General features: G+C 52.5%; 1 protein-coding gene across 4 annotated transcripts; it reads left to right on the top strand.

The window, feature by feature from the left end:
• The first annotated feature begins 1,977 nt into the window (after positions 1–1,977).
• NFE2L1 (NFE2 like bZIP transcription factor 1) lies at positions 1,978–15,323 on the top strand. 4 transcript variants are annotated; one of them, XM_049779082.1, is made up of 6 exons: positions 1,978–2,094; positions 3,582–4,606; positions 9,800–10,015; positions 10,384–10,473; positions 10,628–10,786; positions 12,231–15,323. In XM_049779082.1, exons 2-6 carry the CDS (start codon positions 4,097–4,099, stop codon positions 13,575–13,577), a joined length of 2,322 nt encoding a protein of 773 aa, XP_049635039.1. In that variant the 5' UTR covers positions 1,978–2,094; positions 3,582–4,096; the 3' UTR covers positions 13,578–15,323. The 4 variants fall into 4 exon arrangements, with proteins under 4 accessions (XP_049635039.1, XP_049635040.1, XP_049635042.1 ...); XM_049779083.1 differs by lacking the exon at positions 10,384–10,473; XM_049779085.1 differs by lacking the exons at positions 1,978–2,094; positions 3,582–4,606 and adding an exon at positions 8,212–8,607 and having other exon boundaries at positions 9,833–10,015.
• The last annotated feature ends 149 nt before the right edge of the window (positions 15,324–15,472 follow it).

The raw sequence follows: 15,472 nt of genomic DNA, 5'->3' as shown, positions 1-15,472 counted from the left end.
TGGACCATACCCACCAGTGTAGTACTGAGGGGTACTCCTTGCTTTAGGTTCTATATTTGGGGGTTGCTTGCTACCTGCTGGGTCAAGAGATCCCCGTGCATTTCCAGGGATCCAAGGTCTGCAGCATGCAAACCAGTCACTTAACCCCTGTACTCTCTCTGGGTCCCTTTTGGGTCTATTTTTAGAAAATAGTCACACTTCAATGTCTCCAGTCTCCTTTACTTGTTTTTGGGTCACATCTGGCGATACTTAGGGGTTATTCTTGGTTCTGAGCTCAGAAGCCACACCTGGTGGGGCTTAGGGGACTTTTCGGGAACAGGTGATTTTATCCAGATCAGCTGTATGCAAGGCAAGCAATCTACCCACGGTACCATCTCTTCAGCCCCTTTCCTCCTTTCTTATTAAGTACCATTATTTATCTTATGATCTTATTAATTCAGGTATGGAATGAATGACCTTATTTCCTTAGTAATATATTCTTTAAAACCAGACCTCCTCCAACTATTTTCTTTTAGCAAGAACTCTAGTTAACAGGCTTGTCTACTGATGAATTCACCTTTAACTATTCAGCCTCTATTACCTGTCTAAGTTTCAAGCACCATTCTTGATTTTGAAGATGCAAGAGTTAATGCACAAAAAAGTCCTTGTGGAGTGAATTCTAGCATTTACTCGACAAACAGCAAAACAAATAAAATGTGTTCTCCCAAGCAGTCTCAATAATTTTCAAAGATTCCATGAACTGCTTGCTGTTGGGTGAATGAGCTTTGTAATTTCTGAACTACACCCAAATGCGGCCTCCAACTTCTCTGAATACTTAAGACCTCGAAGTTATCTTCTGAGCTATCATAGCCTTGACCTTACTAACTAGTCTTTGGAGTAGGAAGTCCTTTCTTCCGAGTCAAGAATTTAAGTAGATGCCCTTTGTTCTACAGCTGGGCACACCAGACTTTTAAAATTCAAGTGTTGGCTTAAATGAAGTCTTCTGAACAGCCTGCATGGAAATGCAAAAGTCGTTTAATAAGCAGGTTATTAATATTTTTTGAGCACTTTAAATCTAGAGGAATTTTTTTTTGAGCACTTTAAATCTAGAGGAAAAAAAAAATAAAGTAGGTTATCAGGGTGCCACCCCCTGGGTTCAGAATGGCTGTTTCTGGGCCTTAGAATGGGCAGGTTGAACAGGTTCCCTTGTGATTTGGGGAGTGATACTTGAAAAATCACTAAAGCTATTAAAGACTCCTGAAAGGCAAGGCAGAATAAGCTCCATGGGAGGTTAGATTGGGTGAGAACTGAGGAGGGAATTCTGTGCATAGATCCGAATGACGCCACATCCCACATAGGGGAAAAGTTCCCTGGTAGTGAGTGACACAAGTCCATCAGTCACTTCTGGTTCCATCGCCTTAGACTGGTGTAGGTAGGGGCCGCTCCAGGCCTGCACGAGCCGGAAGTTGAAGCCACTTCCGCTACCCGCATCCAAAATGGCGGCTCGAGCTTCACCATCAAGTGAGAAACACATGCTCCGGGTCCCAGCCTCGGCCCTTCAGCATCTTATTGAACTTTTGCAAGTCACCGTGGGGGAACTCTCCAAAGGTTTGTTTCTCACTCTGAAGGCGGAAGCGTGTGTTAGCCTCTGCCTTAGTCCTTTTATTTCCCAGCCGAAGAAAGTACTGGAAACATCCCGTAGCACAAGCAGCAACACCGATTGCGCGACGGGATAGGCGGAAGGGGAGCGAAAACCGAGAGCTAAGAGTCTCGGTCCTTCTCATTGGCTGGCTCAGTCCGAGGGGCGGGGCTTCCCACCCATTGGCCGACCAATCGCGTCAATCTTAAGAAATCGGGACGAGGGAGGAGAAAACCTCATGTCTATTGGGTGCTCGCGGCCGTCCATCAAAGGAACTTCCGGCGACGCCGCGCGTTGATTGGAAAGACGCGTTCTCAGGGGGCGGGCTTCCGAGCGGAGTGGGAGGAGGGGGCGGGGAGGGGAGAGGAGGCCGGCCGGTGGTGGCGGCGGCGGCGGCGGCGGCGGCAAGGCCGGGCGGGATTTGCTCAGGCTTGAAAGGCCTAGCAGTGGCGGACTGACGCCGAGCTCAGCCGCGGGTATCAGGCACATTCCTTAGCCCTGATGGGGAAGGGGGCGCCGCCTGAGGCCTGTTGGGGTGCAGGGTGGCGGGGTGGAGCCGAGCTCGGGGCTGGCGGCGGGAGCGGGCGGCCGCGGGAGTCGCCTTCGGGGTCTCCCTTAGTTGAGCGACTGCGAGGTCTCCCTCCGTGGAGCAGCCGGGCCGGCTCGACTCGGGGGTGGGTTGGGCCCCGGGAAGGCGTGGTGTGAGGCCGGGCTGGGAAGCGGGGTGGGGCCTCGCGCCTGGAGGGCGGGGTGGGGTGGGGTTGGGCCCCAAGGGTGGGCCCAGGCCCGGGGAAGTCGCACTTGTTCGCTGTCGCCCCAAGAAGGCCAGAAGCCGAGAGCGGGCATGGAGACTCGGTCCCAGCCGGATTCGGGTACCTTGGGGCGGGATTAGGGTGTCGGGACGCGAGGCCTCTCGAGATCGGGCTTACTGGATCGCTCAGAAAAAAAAAGAAAAACCTTGGCCGGTTCCACGAACTTTTAATAGTTTTATTTGGGGGGGGGTTGTTGGTTGCATGCGATCGTAGGATTCGTGGAAGGAATTTGGGGTTATCTCCTTGTGGGTTTTACTCGGTTCCGTGTTTTTTATTTTTTGTTTTGTTTTTAGATAGGTGACCACAGGCAAGAAAGAGAGGCTTCCTTGGTTTTTATGAGGTTCACAGCCCCTATAGACTTGGAGAGCCCCGAAACTGAAAGGAAAGCAAGGCGGATCCCCCCCCCCACACACACACACTTTTCCCCACCTGGCTCTTGGTTGAAAACTTGGCCCTCTTTCTCTCTTTGGGCTCCGAAGGTCAAATGAATGAAAATAAAACCTGTCTATGCAAATTGTAGGGGGATTCATCAACCTCATTTTCTTCCACCACCACCCTCCCATCTCCAGCTTTTCCTGTGCCCTTGCTAGGAAAAGGAAAATACTGAGTTCTATGTTGGGAAAACAAAAGGCATTCTTTGCAGCCAAGGGGTGGCCCCAATGTGGTCCTTTGATTGTCCTTTGACAGTCACCCATTAACAACCCTCGTCTCTAGAACTGGAAGAAGGGGGACAAGGCTTTTAGCAGTTTTCTCCTGAGAGATGGGGACCAACTACTTTAAGATGGAAAATGAACTTCTCACGCTAAAAATAGATGGGTAGTCTGTATATAGGGTTTGGGGGGAGGGAGGGTTGGTAAATCAGACAAAATGGGAATATTTTAGATGCGTTGGGTATTGTCTTCATCAAAATGTTGCCTTGTAGGGAGATGGCAAATGTTAAAAATTTTGGTGAGGATTATCTGCTCATAGTTGTTTTTTCTATTGACAATAGTTGTTGTTGTTTTTTTTTTTTTTGAGGAGAGGTAATAAGAGTTATTTTTCCTCCTGAAAAAGTGGCTTTTTAGTGTATTCTCTGCTTTCTTTCTGCCTTGATCCTAGTTTGAAAATGTGGTGGAATCTTAACTTAGTTGCTCTTGTGATTTCCATTTCAGGTTTCACGGGAAACCCCCCTGGTAAGTGTGGAGGAGGCGGGACACTCTGACCCAAGACAAAAGGCGTGTAGCTCCAGCCAAAGAACATAAACCTTAGGAGGGAGAAGGAAAAACAAAACAAAACAAAAAACAAACTGTCCGCTGTTCCTGAGAACAGTCTTCAGTGCAATCTACAGAGACAACCAATGTGAGTGAGGAAGTGACTGTGTGTGGACTGTGGAGACAGTAAGTCACGTGGGCCCCTAGGGCCTGGACTGGTTTAGGAAGAGTTGTACTTATAGAGGTGAGGTGTCAAGAAGGGAAAAGTGAATGTTGTCTAGAGCGTGGCCTTGGCTCCAAAGGGTGTGCTTTCCTCCAAGGCCATCAGGGAGCTCGGCCCCTGTTCTGCCAGGGTAGGGTACAGGGTTTGGCACTGAGGAGGGTGACTTGCTGGCTGGAGCAGCAGAGCAGTGGCCTTGATTTGTCTTTTGGAAGATTTAAAAACCAAAAAGCATAAACATTCTGGTCCTTCAGCAATGCTTTCTCTGAAGAAATACTTAACGGAAGGACTCCTCCAATTCACCATTCTGCTGAGTTTGATTGGGGTGCGGGTGGACGTGGATACTTACCTGACCTCACAGCTCCCCCCACTCCGGGAGATCATCCTGGGGCCCAGTTCTGCCTATACTCAAACTCAGTTCCACAACCTGAGGAATACCTTGGATGGCTATGGTATCCACCCCAAGAGCATAGACCTGGACAATTACTTCACTGCCCGGCGCCTCCTCAGCCAGGTGAGGGCCCTGGACAGGTTCCAGGTGCCGACCACCGAGGTGAACGCCTGGCTGGTCCATCGGGATCCGGAGGGGTCTGTATCTGGCAGCCAGCCCAGCTCCGGCCTGGCCCTTGAGAGTTCCAGTGGCCTCCAGGATGTGACAGGCCCAGACAACGGGGTGCGAGAAAGCGAAACGGAACAGGGATTCAGTGAAGATTTGGAGGATTTGGGGGCTGTAGCCCCTCCAGTCAGTGGCGACTTAACCAAAGAGGTTAGTGGGCACATGGAGGTGTGGAAGGGAGGGGTTTGGGCTTGGGGGGGTGGTGGGCTGATCCTTGAGGGCTGTGTTCGCTCACTGACTGTACATAGTGGTTCCTGGTTGGTCCCATTGTTTTTGTCTAGAAATGAGACTGAATTTTCTGACTCTGGTTGGGGTTGGGAGAATTTTCTTGTGTTGAACCATTGACCCACCTCTAAATGAACTGTCAGGGCATTGGGAGGTTCCTCGAACATGCCAGTGTGTTTACTGCTTGATTTCAACATGACTCCTGGAGGCTAGTTGTGGGGGAGGGAGTCATGTTATGATGGGCTTTGATGCGGTGTATATCTGTTGCTAAGACACAAATACTTTGTGGACTCTTGCCTTATAGCTCTCCCTACATCAAAACACATACATATCCTGACTACTCCTTTGTGGTCAGTCCTGTTGTTGTTATGAGGGCCTAATAAGTCTGTTCTCGTGGGCCTGAGCCAAGTGGTAGATTTAGATAGTTATTCTTGGCCAGGAGAGGGCTGAAGCTCCCATTCGCTGCTCCAGGCCCACTGCCGGGAGTTGGAAAGAGAGTGGGGAGCTAGAAGGAAAACTGCATTCTGCTGCCCATGTCAGCTGGCTCTGAGCTGTCAGAGGTCGTTGGCACCTGCCATGTGGTTGAAATATAGTTCCGGGTGGAAAATGATGTGGTTTAACAATGTGAATGCCCACCCATGTAAGACTGCTTTGAGAAATGTGTTTTTTGGCATGCAGTAAAGCCTTAAGGAGCTTGAAAAAAGCCCACTCTTCGCATTTGGGAGAGAGAAAACTGAATTGCTGGACTGGGTTTTCCAAAGCTGAGTTTGGGGAGGGTGATAGAATGGCTTGAGAAAAGTTTTCTAGATACTGCCACAGAACTAGACTACAGTATTGAGCGATAGCACAGTGGTAGGGCATTTGCTTTCCACGTGGTCAATCTAGGACAGACCTCTGTTCGATCCTCCAGTGTCCTATATGGTCCCCCGAGCCAAAAGCGATTTCTGAGTGCAGTCAGGAGTAACCTCTGAGCATCATAGGGTGTGGCCCCCCCCCAAAAAAAAAACTTGACTTTTCACCATTCAGGCCAAGTTTTGTCTTCCTACATTTGATCCAGTTTTTTAGCTTAATTTTCCAAACATTTGTTGCTGTCAATTGGTTGGTTGATTGATTTATAGATAGATTGGTTTCTGGGCCACACCCAGTGGTGCCCAGGGGTCACTCCTGGCTCTGCATTCAGAAATTGCCCCGGCAGGCTGGGGGACTATATGGGATGCTGGGAATTGAACCGGGTCCCTCCCGGTCAGCCACATGCAAGGCAAATGCCCTACCACTGTGCTATCTCTCCGACCCCAATGTGGCTGTCAATTAATGTTGCTTTCTCTTGACCAGTAGTTATTAAGTCGGGATGATTGTGCCTCTCTTTCCTGTGGGACATGTGGCATAAGTGTGTGTGTGTGTGTGTGTGTGTGTGTGTGTACATGCCCATATGTACATACATACATGCTATAATGTATGTGGAAAGAGGCGAGCTATGGCACTGAACAAAAAGGCCCAGGACAGGGCAGAGTGATAACACAGCAGTAGGGCTTTTGCCTTGCACATGGCCGACCCGGGATGGACCCGGGTTCTATTCCCGGCATCCCATATAGTCCCCCGAGCCTGCTGGGGGAGATTTCTGAGTGCAGAGCCAGGAGTAGCCCCTGGGTGCTGCCAGGTGTGGCCCAAAAACAAACAAAAAGGCCAGGACAAACACATCCCTCCGCCTGACAGACAGGACAGCCCCCTGTGAGCCCCCTAGTATAGCTTTATGTGCATCGGGCTTATACTTTGAGAGACTAGAATTACCTGCACATGATAGCCATAATAAAGCATTACCTTTCAGTGCCTTTTTCTTAGCTTCCTTACCGGTCTTCAGCCTCCTCTGGCCTTTCCTTTCAAGTGGGTGTCCATCTTGGCATTGGTCTTATGCCACTTCCCAGCCTTCACTCCCATCCTCCTGCCTCAGTGTAGCTCCCTGGTGGAGAGATATAATTGGGCTTGCCCCTGGGAACCCCTTCGTGGCAACTTCCTTTCTCGCCTGCCAGGGGTTCTCCCCATGGTGGGATGGCATGGGAAAGGATTTTGGGGATATCATCAAATGGACTAGGAATAAAGGGATGGACTCTGACCTTGCCCTCCTCCTTCATTTCTTAGCCTTCAGGAAGTGTGTGTGTTCCCTGTCTTATGTCCTTACTGTTCGCTGTGGGGGCTGTGGGTGGGTCAGCATTAGGGGCCCAGACTGTGTGTGGGGGAAGGGAGGATTACTGTGTGTCTAGAACAACATTTCCTCAGCAACTCAGGGATAAAAATACCCAGGTCCAGAGCATGTGACAGGCACTGCTGGAGCTGATATTATCCCCCGGGGTGGCAGTGCTCCCCTGCTGCCAGGCCTGTTCGATGGACAGCCATAGCCCCAGCTTTTGTCAGGGATAGGATTCCCCTCAAGGCTGGCAGTCTGCCCAGAGCAGGGGGTGGCCTGTGCATGGCTCTTTCTAGGCGAGAACACCCTGGCCCCGACAGGTTCAAGGGGAGCAATAGCGAAAGGGAGTTCGAATGAGGATGCTGACTCCCTCAGGGGCTCCTTTCCTGTTTTGGGTCAGGGGTCAAGCAAAGATAAGGAGTGTCTTGAAGAAGGCATTAGGTAGGGCGGGGCTTGTTGGTGGCCATGACTGCAGAGTGCCTGTCTCCTTCAGTTGCAGGTCTCCCTTCTCTTTCCTGGGCCTTGTGTGTGTGTGTGTGTAGGGGGGTGGTGGAGGGAGACCTGGCCAGCGCATCATTGCATGAGTGTGCTAGTGGTTTTCCAATTCCTCTTGGTCTGGCCGTGTTGTAGGGTACCAAGCCCCTGGTTGACAGCATGGCCCCGCTGCGATTCTCGGCTCGGTTGGAGAGATCTTTGGGTTGGAGGAGAACTGGCCACGAAAACTTGCACTTGCCGAGCAGAACTTAGATTCCCGGAGAAGCTGCAGGAGTGCCTGCCCAGCCCCTGAGTGGGCTGGGGAAGCAGGATGCGACAGGAGGCCGAGTGGCACCCCTTCCCCCAGGGCTCTCTCCACTGCGCCACCCCGACTGGCTGGCTGGGCTGGGTGGGGCCGCCCGCCCCTGGGTGCGTCTCCTTGAGGAGACGGAGGCGGCCCTGGGATGGGCCGTGCCTTGCGGCAGCTTCTCCAGCTGCCCGGGTGCAGAGATTGGTTCCCGGCCGCAGCTAGGTAACAGGCGGTGGGAGGGGATTGGCTCCTTCCGCATCTCCAGCGGAGCCTTGGGGGAGGAGATTGGCTCCCGTCGCAGCCTAGGTAACGACGGTGGGTGGGGATTGGCTCTTTCCGCAGCCCAGCTGCTGACCTGGGGGAGGGGATTGGCTCTCTGCAGCCTCAGCAGTGACCTGCGGGGTGGGCGGGGGAGGGGATTGGCTCCCCGCTGCAGCCTAGGTAACAAGTTTGGGGGGCGTGGGGCGGGGGAGCAAGGGAGGAGCGGGAGGCCAGGCCCAGGAGGAGCTTGCCTTCCGCTGCAGCTTGAGCCCGGAGCATGGGGTGGGAGTCCCGTCTCACTGCAGCCTCTGCGGTGAGCTCAGGGTGGGGGCTGCCGGGTGCCTGAGTGGAACTGGGGTTGTGAGGTGGGAGGGGGCTGCTCAAGGATGGCGAGAGGGGGCTGGGCTGGGCCGCCCAGGCAGCAGTGCGGGCGGGGCACCATCCTGAGGCCCCCAGAGCTAGCGAGGGGCCACCCTTCCAGCCTGGTGTGCTCCCTGCAAGCCAAGAGCTCCTGGCAGCCCCCTGTCCGGCTTCCCGGCACCGGTTGCCCCGGGGCGCATCTCACAGACCATGACCCGCCTGGACCGCAGCTCTCACAGTGGTGGGGGCCCAGCCAAAGGGAGCCGGCCCCTTAACTCTTTGCTGGCTGGTCACCGGGGGGCCCAGCCCCCCTCTGCTGGGTCCAGGGCTTCTGTTCAGGTTGGTGTCTGGGGAGACTAATGGGAGAGGTACCCTTGGGAGGTCTTGGGATCAGGGAGGTTGTGGTGGGAAAGGGAGCCGTGGCCAGGGCGAGGGCGAGGGAGATGGGGATAACCTAGGGACTGCCTTCCGGAAGGTGCCTGCTTTTAACCCCTGTAGACAAGGCTGTAGTTAAGACTTTTTCATAGGGAGGTCCTATTTTGCAGGGAGGGGTTCAGTGGTGGTGGTAGTGGGGTAGTGACAGTGGATATAGGAACTGATCAGAATATCATGGTAGAGAGGAGGGATGCAAGGAAGAAGGCATTTTGGTGCCAGAGGCGACATTTGTGAGCTGTGATGGGGCTCTCTCTTTGAGTGGGTTGGCTGATGGGAGTAAGTGAGACCTGGGGTGTGGTAAGGAAAGCAGCGAGAACACTGGTGTGAGGGGACATGGTTGGACTGGCGTTGGCAAGGGTGGGGTGCCGGCTGAGGATCATCTGACTGCCTGAGATTCTCCTGGGATTGAGGCAGCTTACTAGGATCAGCTGAGAGTGGGGATTCTGGCTGGCATGGATCGGGAGGTGAGCCTGGGCTTTAAGAGTTGTGGGTGTTCTACCATCACTCCTACCATCAGCCATGTGTGGGGGAAATATTGGGAAGGGCTGAAGACCCACTGATCTGATGGTTGTCATTGGTTGCATCAGGTGGTTGCAAATGCAGGGATTTTCCTCTCCAGCCCAGCCCACCCCTTTATGCAAATGAATGGCACCATAGGCTGATGCAAGCCTGGCCACCCCGGAGCAATTCTGCATGGCAGTTCGCCCTTGGCTCGCCATATCCAGCCTCTTCCAAAGCAAGTTTTAAGGGATTCCCATTACCGAAGTGAAAGTGTCTCCTGCTTTCTCTGCCTCCTTTTGAAGGGGTGAGGGACACCCAACATTCTGGACTTAATGCCGCTGGTCCAGATCTCAAGCCCACAGACATGTTTAGTGATAGTCGCCCTAGTGCTTTCTAGCTCCTTTTCTGGGGAGACTGATATTGGGATATGTATGAAAAAGGCTTTGCTCGTAGAGTCCAGGGTTGCGGGGTAGAAGCTGGTATGTGTAGGGCTGGGCAGGTGGGGGATTCCCCTAGCAATAATGGAACCTCTGAGGGATTGGTGGACAGGATGCGTCTCAAGACCAAGAGCTAAAGTTAATGCTTTATCTTTCAGGACATAGATCTGATTGACATCCTTTGGCGACAGGATATTGATTTAGGAGCTGGGCGTGAAATTTTTGATTATAGTCACCGCCAGAAGGAGCAGGATGTGGATAAGGAGTTGCGAGATGGCACAGAGCAGGAGGACACCTGGCCAGGAGAGGGTGCAGAAACTCTGGCACGAAACCTGCTAGTGGATGGAGAAACGGGAGAGAGCTTCCCTGCACAGGTACTACTTCTGCCCATTAAACAATTAGAGAAAGAAGGCAGGTTTTTGTCTCGTGGATAGGTCTGACTATTCTAGGTAGAGACCTGGATGGGAGGAGGAAGCAGCAGAGGCAGTGGGACTAGCAATCAGCATAGCAGAGGCAAAATACCTAGAGGTTTCCTGTCAGGATGCTTCTACTTTTCTGCTGTTAGCCCCTAAAATTAGACTCAGGGCCACCATTAGCCCAGAGAAAGCAGGAGAATGCAGGTATGCAAGCAAGCAGGTCATCTTTCAGCTGCCTATGGAAAGAGGCTTCATCCGCATGCAGTCAAGGAGGCCCTAGTTTGACTTAAAGTGTTAAAAGAGTTAAAGAGTTGCTGTTGTCGCAGGTGCCTGGTGGGGAGGACCAGACAGCCCAGTCTGTGGAGGAACGCCCCAGGCTTCTAGAAGCTTCCTGCCCCTTTGGGGAGAATGCTGAGGTGAGCAGGGCTCCAGGGAGAGCCCACTTTCCCCATGAAGCAGCTTATACATTCATTGTCCAAGATAGGAGTAGAACATCCTGTGGTAGTCAGTCTCTGGGCAGAAAGCTGGTGTCATTTTCTTCTTTGTTAAAACCTCTCTGCTTTACCCTAGTTTCCATCAGACATTTGCAGCATATCAGAAGCAGTGCCTCGTGAGAGTGAGCCCCCAGGTCTTCAAAACAACCTCTTGTCTCCTCTCCTGACGGGGACAGAGTCACCCTTTGATTTGGAACAGCAGTGGCAAGACCTTATGTCCATCATGGAAATGCAGGTAGGGTGGTCTGAATAGGGTTTAAGTGACTTAACTAGCCATTGCTCTTCTAGCTCTGGAAGAGAAAGAATAACCCGTTTGTTTGATCCATATAGGAAGGTGGAAACCTTGAGTGGTAACCTGTCGAGGCGACTCCTTGGGCATGGTGGTGGGGGGGGAGGCAGACGTGGGGCTTAAAATCAGAGTGAGCAGGCTTCTTTGGCTGAATAAAAGGGATGCTGTTCCTTAGTGCTTATAGCTTTAGTCATCATTGCTTCCCTTGGTCCTATAGCATTTCATTTGGGGTGAGGGGCTATTCTTGGCTCTGCTTTGGAGTTGCTGAGGCAGGCTCCAGGGATCATATATGGAGCCAGAGGATTAAACCAAATCCGTGTGCAAGGCAAGGCATATGCTTATTGAGGTATCTCTCTGCCCAGCCTCTTTGTTATATCTTTTGTAATTTATTTTTGTTGGGCCAGAGTGATAGTACAGTGGATAGGGTGCCTTGCTCATGGCTGACCAGGTTTGGTCCCCAGCACCTTATATGGTTCCCTGAGCCTGCCAGGAGTGATTCTTTTTTTTTTTTTTTTTGGAGGGGGGTCATGCCTGGCAACACTCAAAGGTTATTTCTGGCTCTGCAGTCAGAAATCGCTCCTGGCAGACTTGGGACCATATGGGATGCCGGGAATCGAACCGTATTCCATCCAGTATTGGATGTGTACAAGGCAAACGCCCTGCCGCTGTGCTATCGCTCCAGCCCCAGGAGTAATTCTTGAATGCAGAGCTAGGAGCAACCCTGAATACTGCAAGATGTGGTCCAATAAAATAAAACTAACTTTGGTTCTGGGGCTATATCTGATGGGTACGTAGGGCTTACTCTCGGCTGTGATTAGGGATCACTGCTGGTCATATACAGTTTCAGGGATCTCACCTGGGTTTCCATGTTTAAGGCAGGTACCTTAACTCCTTTAGTATTTCTCTGCTGCCCCCCCCCCCCTTTTTTTTGGTTGCTCTGCACTCAGGAATTACTCCTGGTGGTGCTTGTGGGATCATATGGGATGCAGGGCAAATGCCCTACACTGTACTATTGCCCTAGCCCCAACTCTCTCTGTTCTTTTAATGTTAAGGTAGTTAAGGTTGAGTAATGTACCCTCACATACAGCAGTTGGTGCAGTTGGAGTATGCTCACTCCAAGTTCTGGGTCTGCGTGTTACTGTGCTAATATTGTAGTGGAGAGGTAGTGTTAGCATTTTCCTTCTCTTTCTCTATGGTAGGAAGTTTGGCCTCATGTGACCAGGAGCTGGTCAGTTCTTCTCTGGCGTAGAGTATGTAGGAAGGAGCCTTGCTGTGGGCTCTGGTTTTAGCTCTTGGCATTTATCAGTGCACTGATCTGCTGGTGTAAGTCCCTGCCCCAGCTGGGGAGGGTGTCTGCTCCAAGTGAAGTGATGCTATTCTCCCCTCGCAGGCTATGGAGGTGAACACATCCACAAGTGAGATCCTGTACAGTGCCCCTTCTGTGGACCCTCTGAGTACCAACTACAGCCTTGCCCCCAACACTCCCATCAATCAGAATGTCAGCCTGCATCAGGCATCCCTGGGAGGCTGCAGCCAGGACTTCTCACTCTTCAGTCCCGAGGTGGAGACCCTGCCTGTGGCCAGCACCTCCACTCTGCTCCCACTGGTCCCTAGCAATTCCACCAGCCTCAACTCGACATTTGGCTCCACCAACCTGGCAGGGCTCTTCTTTCCGCCCCAGCTCAACGGCACGGCCAATGACACAGCAGGCCCCGAGCTGCCTGACCCCTTGGGGGGTCTGTTAGATGAAGCCATGCTGGATGAAATAAGCCTGATGGACCTGGCCATTGAAGAAGGCTTTAACCCCGTGCAGGCCTCCCAGCTTGAGGAGGAATTTGATTCTGACTCAGGCCTCTCTTTGGACTCCAGCCATAGTCCTTCCTCTCTGAGCAGCTCTGAGGGCAGCTCTTCTTCCTCTTCTTCCTCCTCCTCCTCCTCCTCTTCTACTTCTTCCTCAGCTTCTTCCTCTTTTTCTGAGGAAGGTGCTGTAGGCTATAGCTCTGACTCTGAGACCCTGGATTTGGAAGAGGCCGAAGGTGCAGTGGGCTACCAACCTGAGTATTCTAAGTTCTGCCGCATGAGCTACCAGGATCCGTCTCAGCTCTCCTGCCTGCCCTACCTGGAACACGTGGGCCACAACCACACATACAACATGGCACCCAGTGCCCTTGATTCTGCTGACCTGCCACCACCCAATACCCTCAAGAAAGGCAGCAAGGAGAAGCAGGCTGACTTTCTGGACAAGCAAATGAGCCGGGATGAACATCGAGCCCGAGCCATGAAGATTCCTTTTACCAATGATAAAATTATCAACCTGCCGGTGGAGGAGTTCAATGAGCTGCTGTCCAAATACCAGCTGAGCGAGGCTCAGCTCAGCCTCATCCGTGACATCCGGCGCCGGGGCAAAAATAAGATGGCAGCGCAGAACTGCCGCAAGCGTAAGCTGGACACCATTCTGAACCTGGAGCGGGATGTAGAGGACCTGCAGCGTGATAAAGCCCGGCTGCTGCGGGAGAAGGTTGAGTTTCTCAGGTCCCTGCGGCAGATGAAGCAGAAGGTCCAAAGTCTCTACCAGGAGGTGTTTGGACGGCTGCGGGATGAGAATGGGCGTCCCTACTCGCCCAGTCAGTATGCACTCCAGTATGCTGGGGATGGCAGTGTCCTCCTCATTCCCCGAACCCTGGCTGACCAGCAGGCACGGCGGCAGGAGAGGAAGCCAAAGGACAGGAGGAAGTGAGCCCAGAGAGGAAGGGGGGGTTGACGCTCATCAAGATGGAAACTGGAGAAGGGCTGGGCCTGGACCTGGACCTACAGTGGGGACTTTAATGCCTTCTTATCCAATAGATCTTCTCAGAGGGGATGACTGCGGGTCAGTGGAGAGGAAGAGACAGGTGCAGGCACTGTCTGGCTCAGCCTCCCCCTCTGGGGTGGTGGGAATGGCCAGGCTGGGTGGACAGGGTCCTCACCACTAACCCTTTCCTTCTAAGGAATGGGTGGTACTGGCATTGCTGGAGGCCAGCAGAAGGGAAAGAAGGGTTTTGTGAGAGGAAAGGAAAGTAGAAAGGTCCCTTCCTGCATGGAAGGACAGACAGAACGAAGGAAGGAAGGAAAAAAGAAACCCCCAAAAAAATCAAAGCGGGAAGAAAATCAAAGGGCAGGTTAAGATGGTCTTTAGCCAGAACTCCAGGCAGCAGGTTTTAAGGTGGGACTACATCACTGGAGTGAGTAAACCCCACTCCCCCCCCCCCCCCAGGGAGTTACCCCCCCTGAGGGCTGGTACTCAGGATAGGTGGGATAAGGAGGTACTCGTGACACTTTCTCCTCCCTGCACTTTGGTACCCTTGAAAGGAGCTTTGGGCTCTCTTGTGCTTAACTGTTGCCATCAGAAGGGAGCCCCTGGGACCCAATGCTGGTTGGAAGGTGGTTGTCAAAGGGTAGGGTAGACAGGAAAGGGCCATGCAGCCCCGTGTGGCCACAGCCCCAAGAGCATGTCACCCACTGCCCTGCCACTCCATCTCCCTCTGCACCCGTGCCCCTGAGCTGAAGCTCTCAGGTTTCCATCAGAGTCTGCATGCAAAACGCTGTTCTCTGCCACCCGCCCGGGCTTCCCTTCTCCAGTCCTCATGGCGTCCGATGGAGCGCCTTTGCAGCTGGGGTGCTGGCAGTGGCCTTAGTACTGGCCCTGTGGCCTTCTGGGGGCCGCTCTAAGGCAGGGGACATGAGAGGGAGAAGCCAGGCAGTATTCAGCACAACACTGGGGAGAGACCCTGCAGGCCCCCCTACCAACAACTGGGCTTGTCACTGGAAACACAAACTACAAAACCCAGCAACAAAAACTAGTCCTCTTAGAGTTTCTTGCGCTTTGATTTTTTTAGGGCTTAAGCCCTGTTTCACTTATAGGGTATAGAATGCTTGTGTTGAGTAAAAAGGAGATACCCCAATATTCAAAGCTGCTAAATGTTCTCTTTGCCATAAAGACTCCGTGTAACTGTGTGAACACTTGGGATTTCCTCCTCTGTCCTGAGGTCTTTGCTTTATTTTTTGGGTTTCTTTCTAGGAGAATGAGAAGTGCATGTATGTCAGAGGGACTGAGAGCACCCCACCCCCCAGGCTCTCAGCCCCAGCTTATGCAGGGCTCCTGGAGGACAGCCTGGGGGAGACAAGGGAGTGCCAAGGTGGCCCAGACGGGTTCCAGGACTGCAGTGTCTTTATTTTTAACTGCCACTGCTGCCCCGCCCCACCCGCCTCAGGAGTCCAGTCTGCCCCAGACTAGTGGGAGGGAGCCGGAGGGGGGGCACGGATTCTCCCCCTCCTGAGGGGAATACATTCTAACAGCAGTAGGGATAGAAGGCACGAGCCTGGGAAGTGCTTTTATAAATTATTTTCCTCATAGATTTTATTTTTAATTTATCTCTGTGACCTGCCAGGGAGAGGAGAGAGAGATGCTGTGAGCACATGACAAAATAAAATAAAATAAAGTGGATGACCATTCTCAAGTGCAATTTTTCCCTTAGATTTTAAATGTAGAGTGAAGGGAACAAGCCTTTCAAGGGGAACAAGGGCCACTGTGTGGTAAGGCAGAGCTTCTGTGGGAAAGTGGAGGTGCGCAGGAAACAGGCTTAAATACGATCA

This window comes from Suncus etruscus, chromosome 1, assembly GCF_024139225.1.
Source record: "Suncus etruscus isolate mSunEtr1 chromosome 1, mSunEtr1.pri.cur, whole genome shotgun sequence".
Classification (NCBI taxonomy): Eukaryota; Metazoa; Chordata; class Mammalia; order Eulipotyphla; family Soricidae; genus Suncus; species Suncus etruscus.
Note: the sequence above shows the minus strand (reverse complement) of the source record. Positions and strands in the feature narration are given on the sequence as shown.

What these genes read in the sequence shown, in the direction of transcription:
- NFE2L1 (XM_049779082.1), top strand. Translation starts at nt 4,097, where the DNA reads ATGCTTTCTCTGAAGAAATACTTAACGGAAGGACTCCTCCAATTCACC. An exon ending in GAGAGAGCTTCCCTGCACAG is followed by an intron (nt 10,016 to 10,383) that starts GTACTACTTCTG and finishes CTGTTGTCGCAG; the next exon opens with GTGCCTGGTGGGGAGGACCA. An exon ending in CCTTTGGGGAGAATGCTGAG is followed by an intron (nt 10,474 to 10,627) that starts GTGAGCAGGGCT and finishes GCTTTACCCTAG; the next exon opens with TTTCCATCAGACATTTGCAG.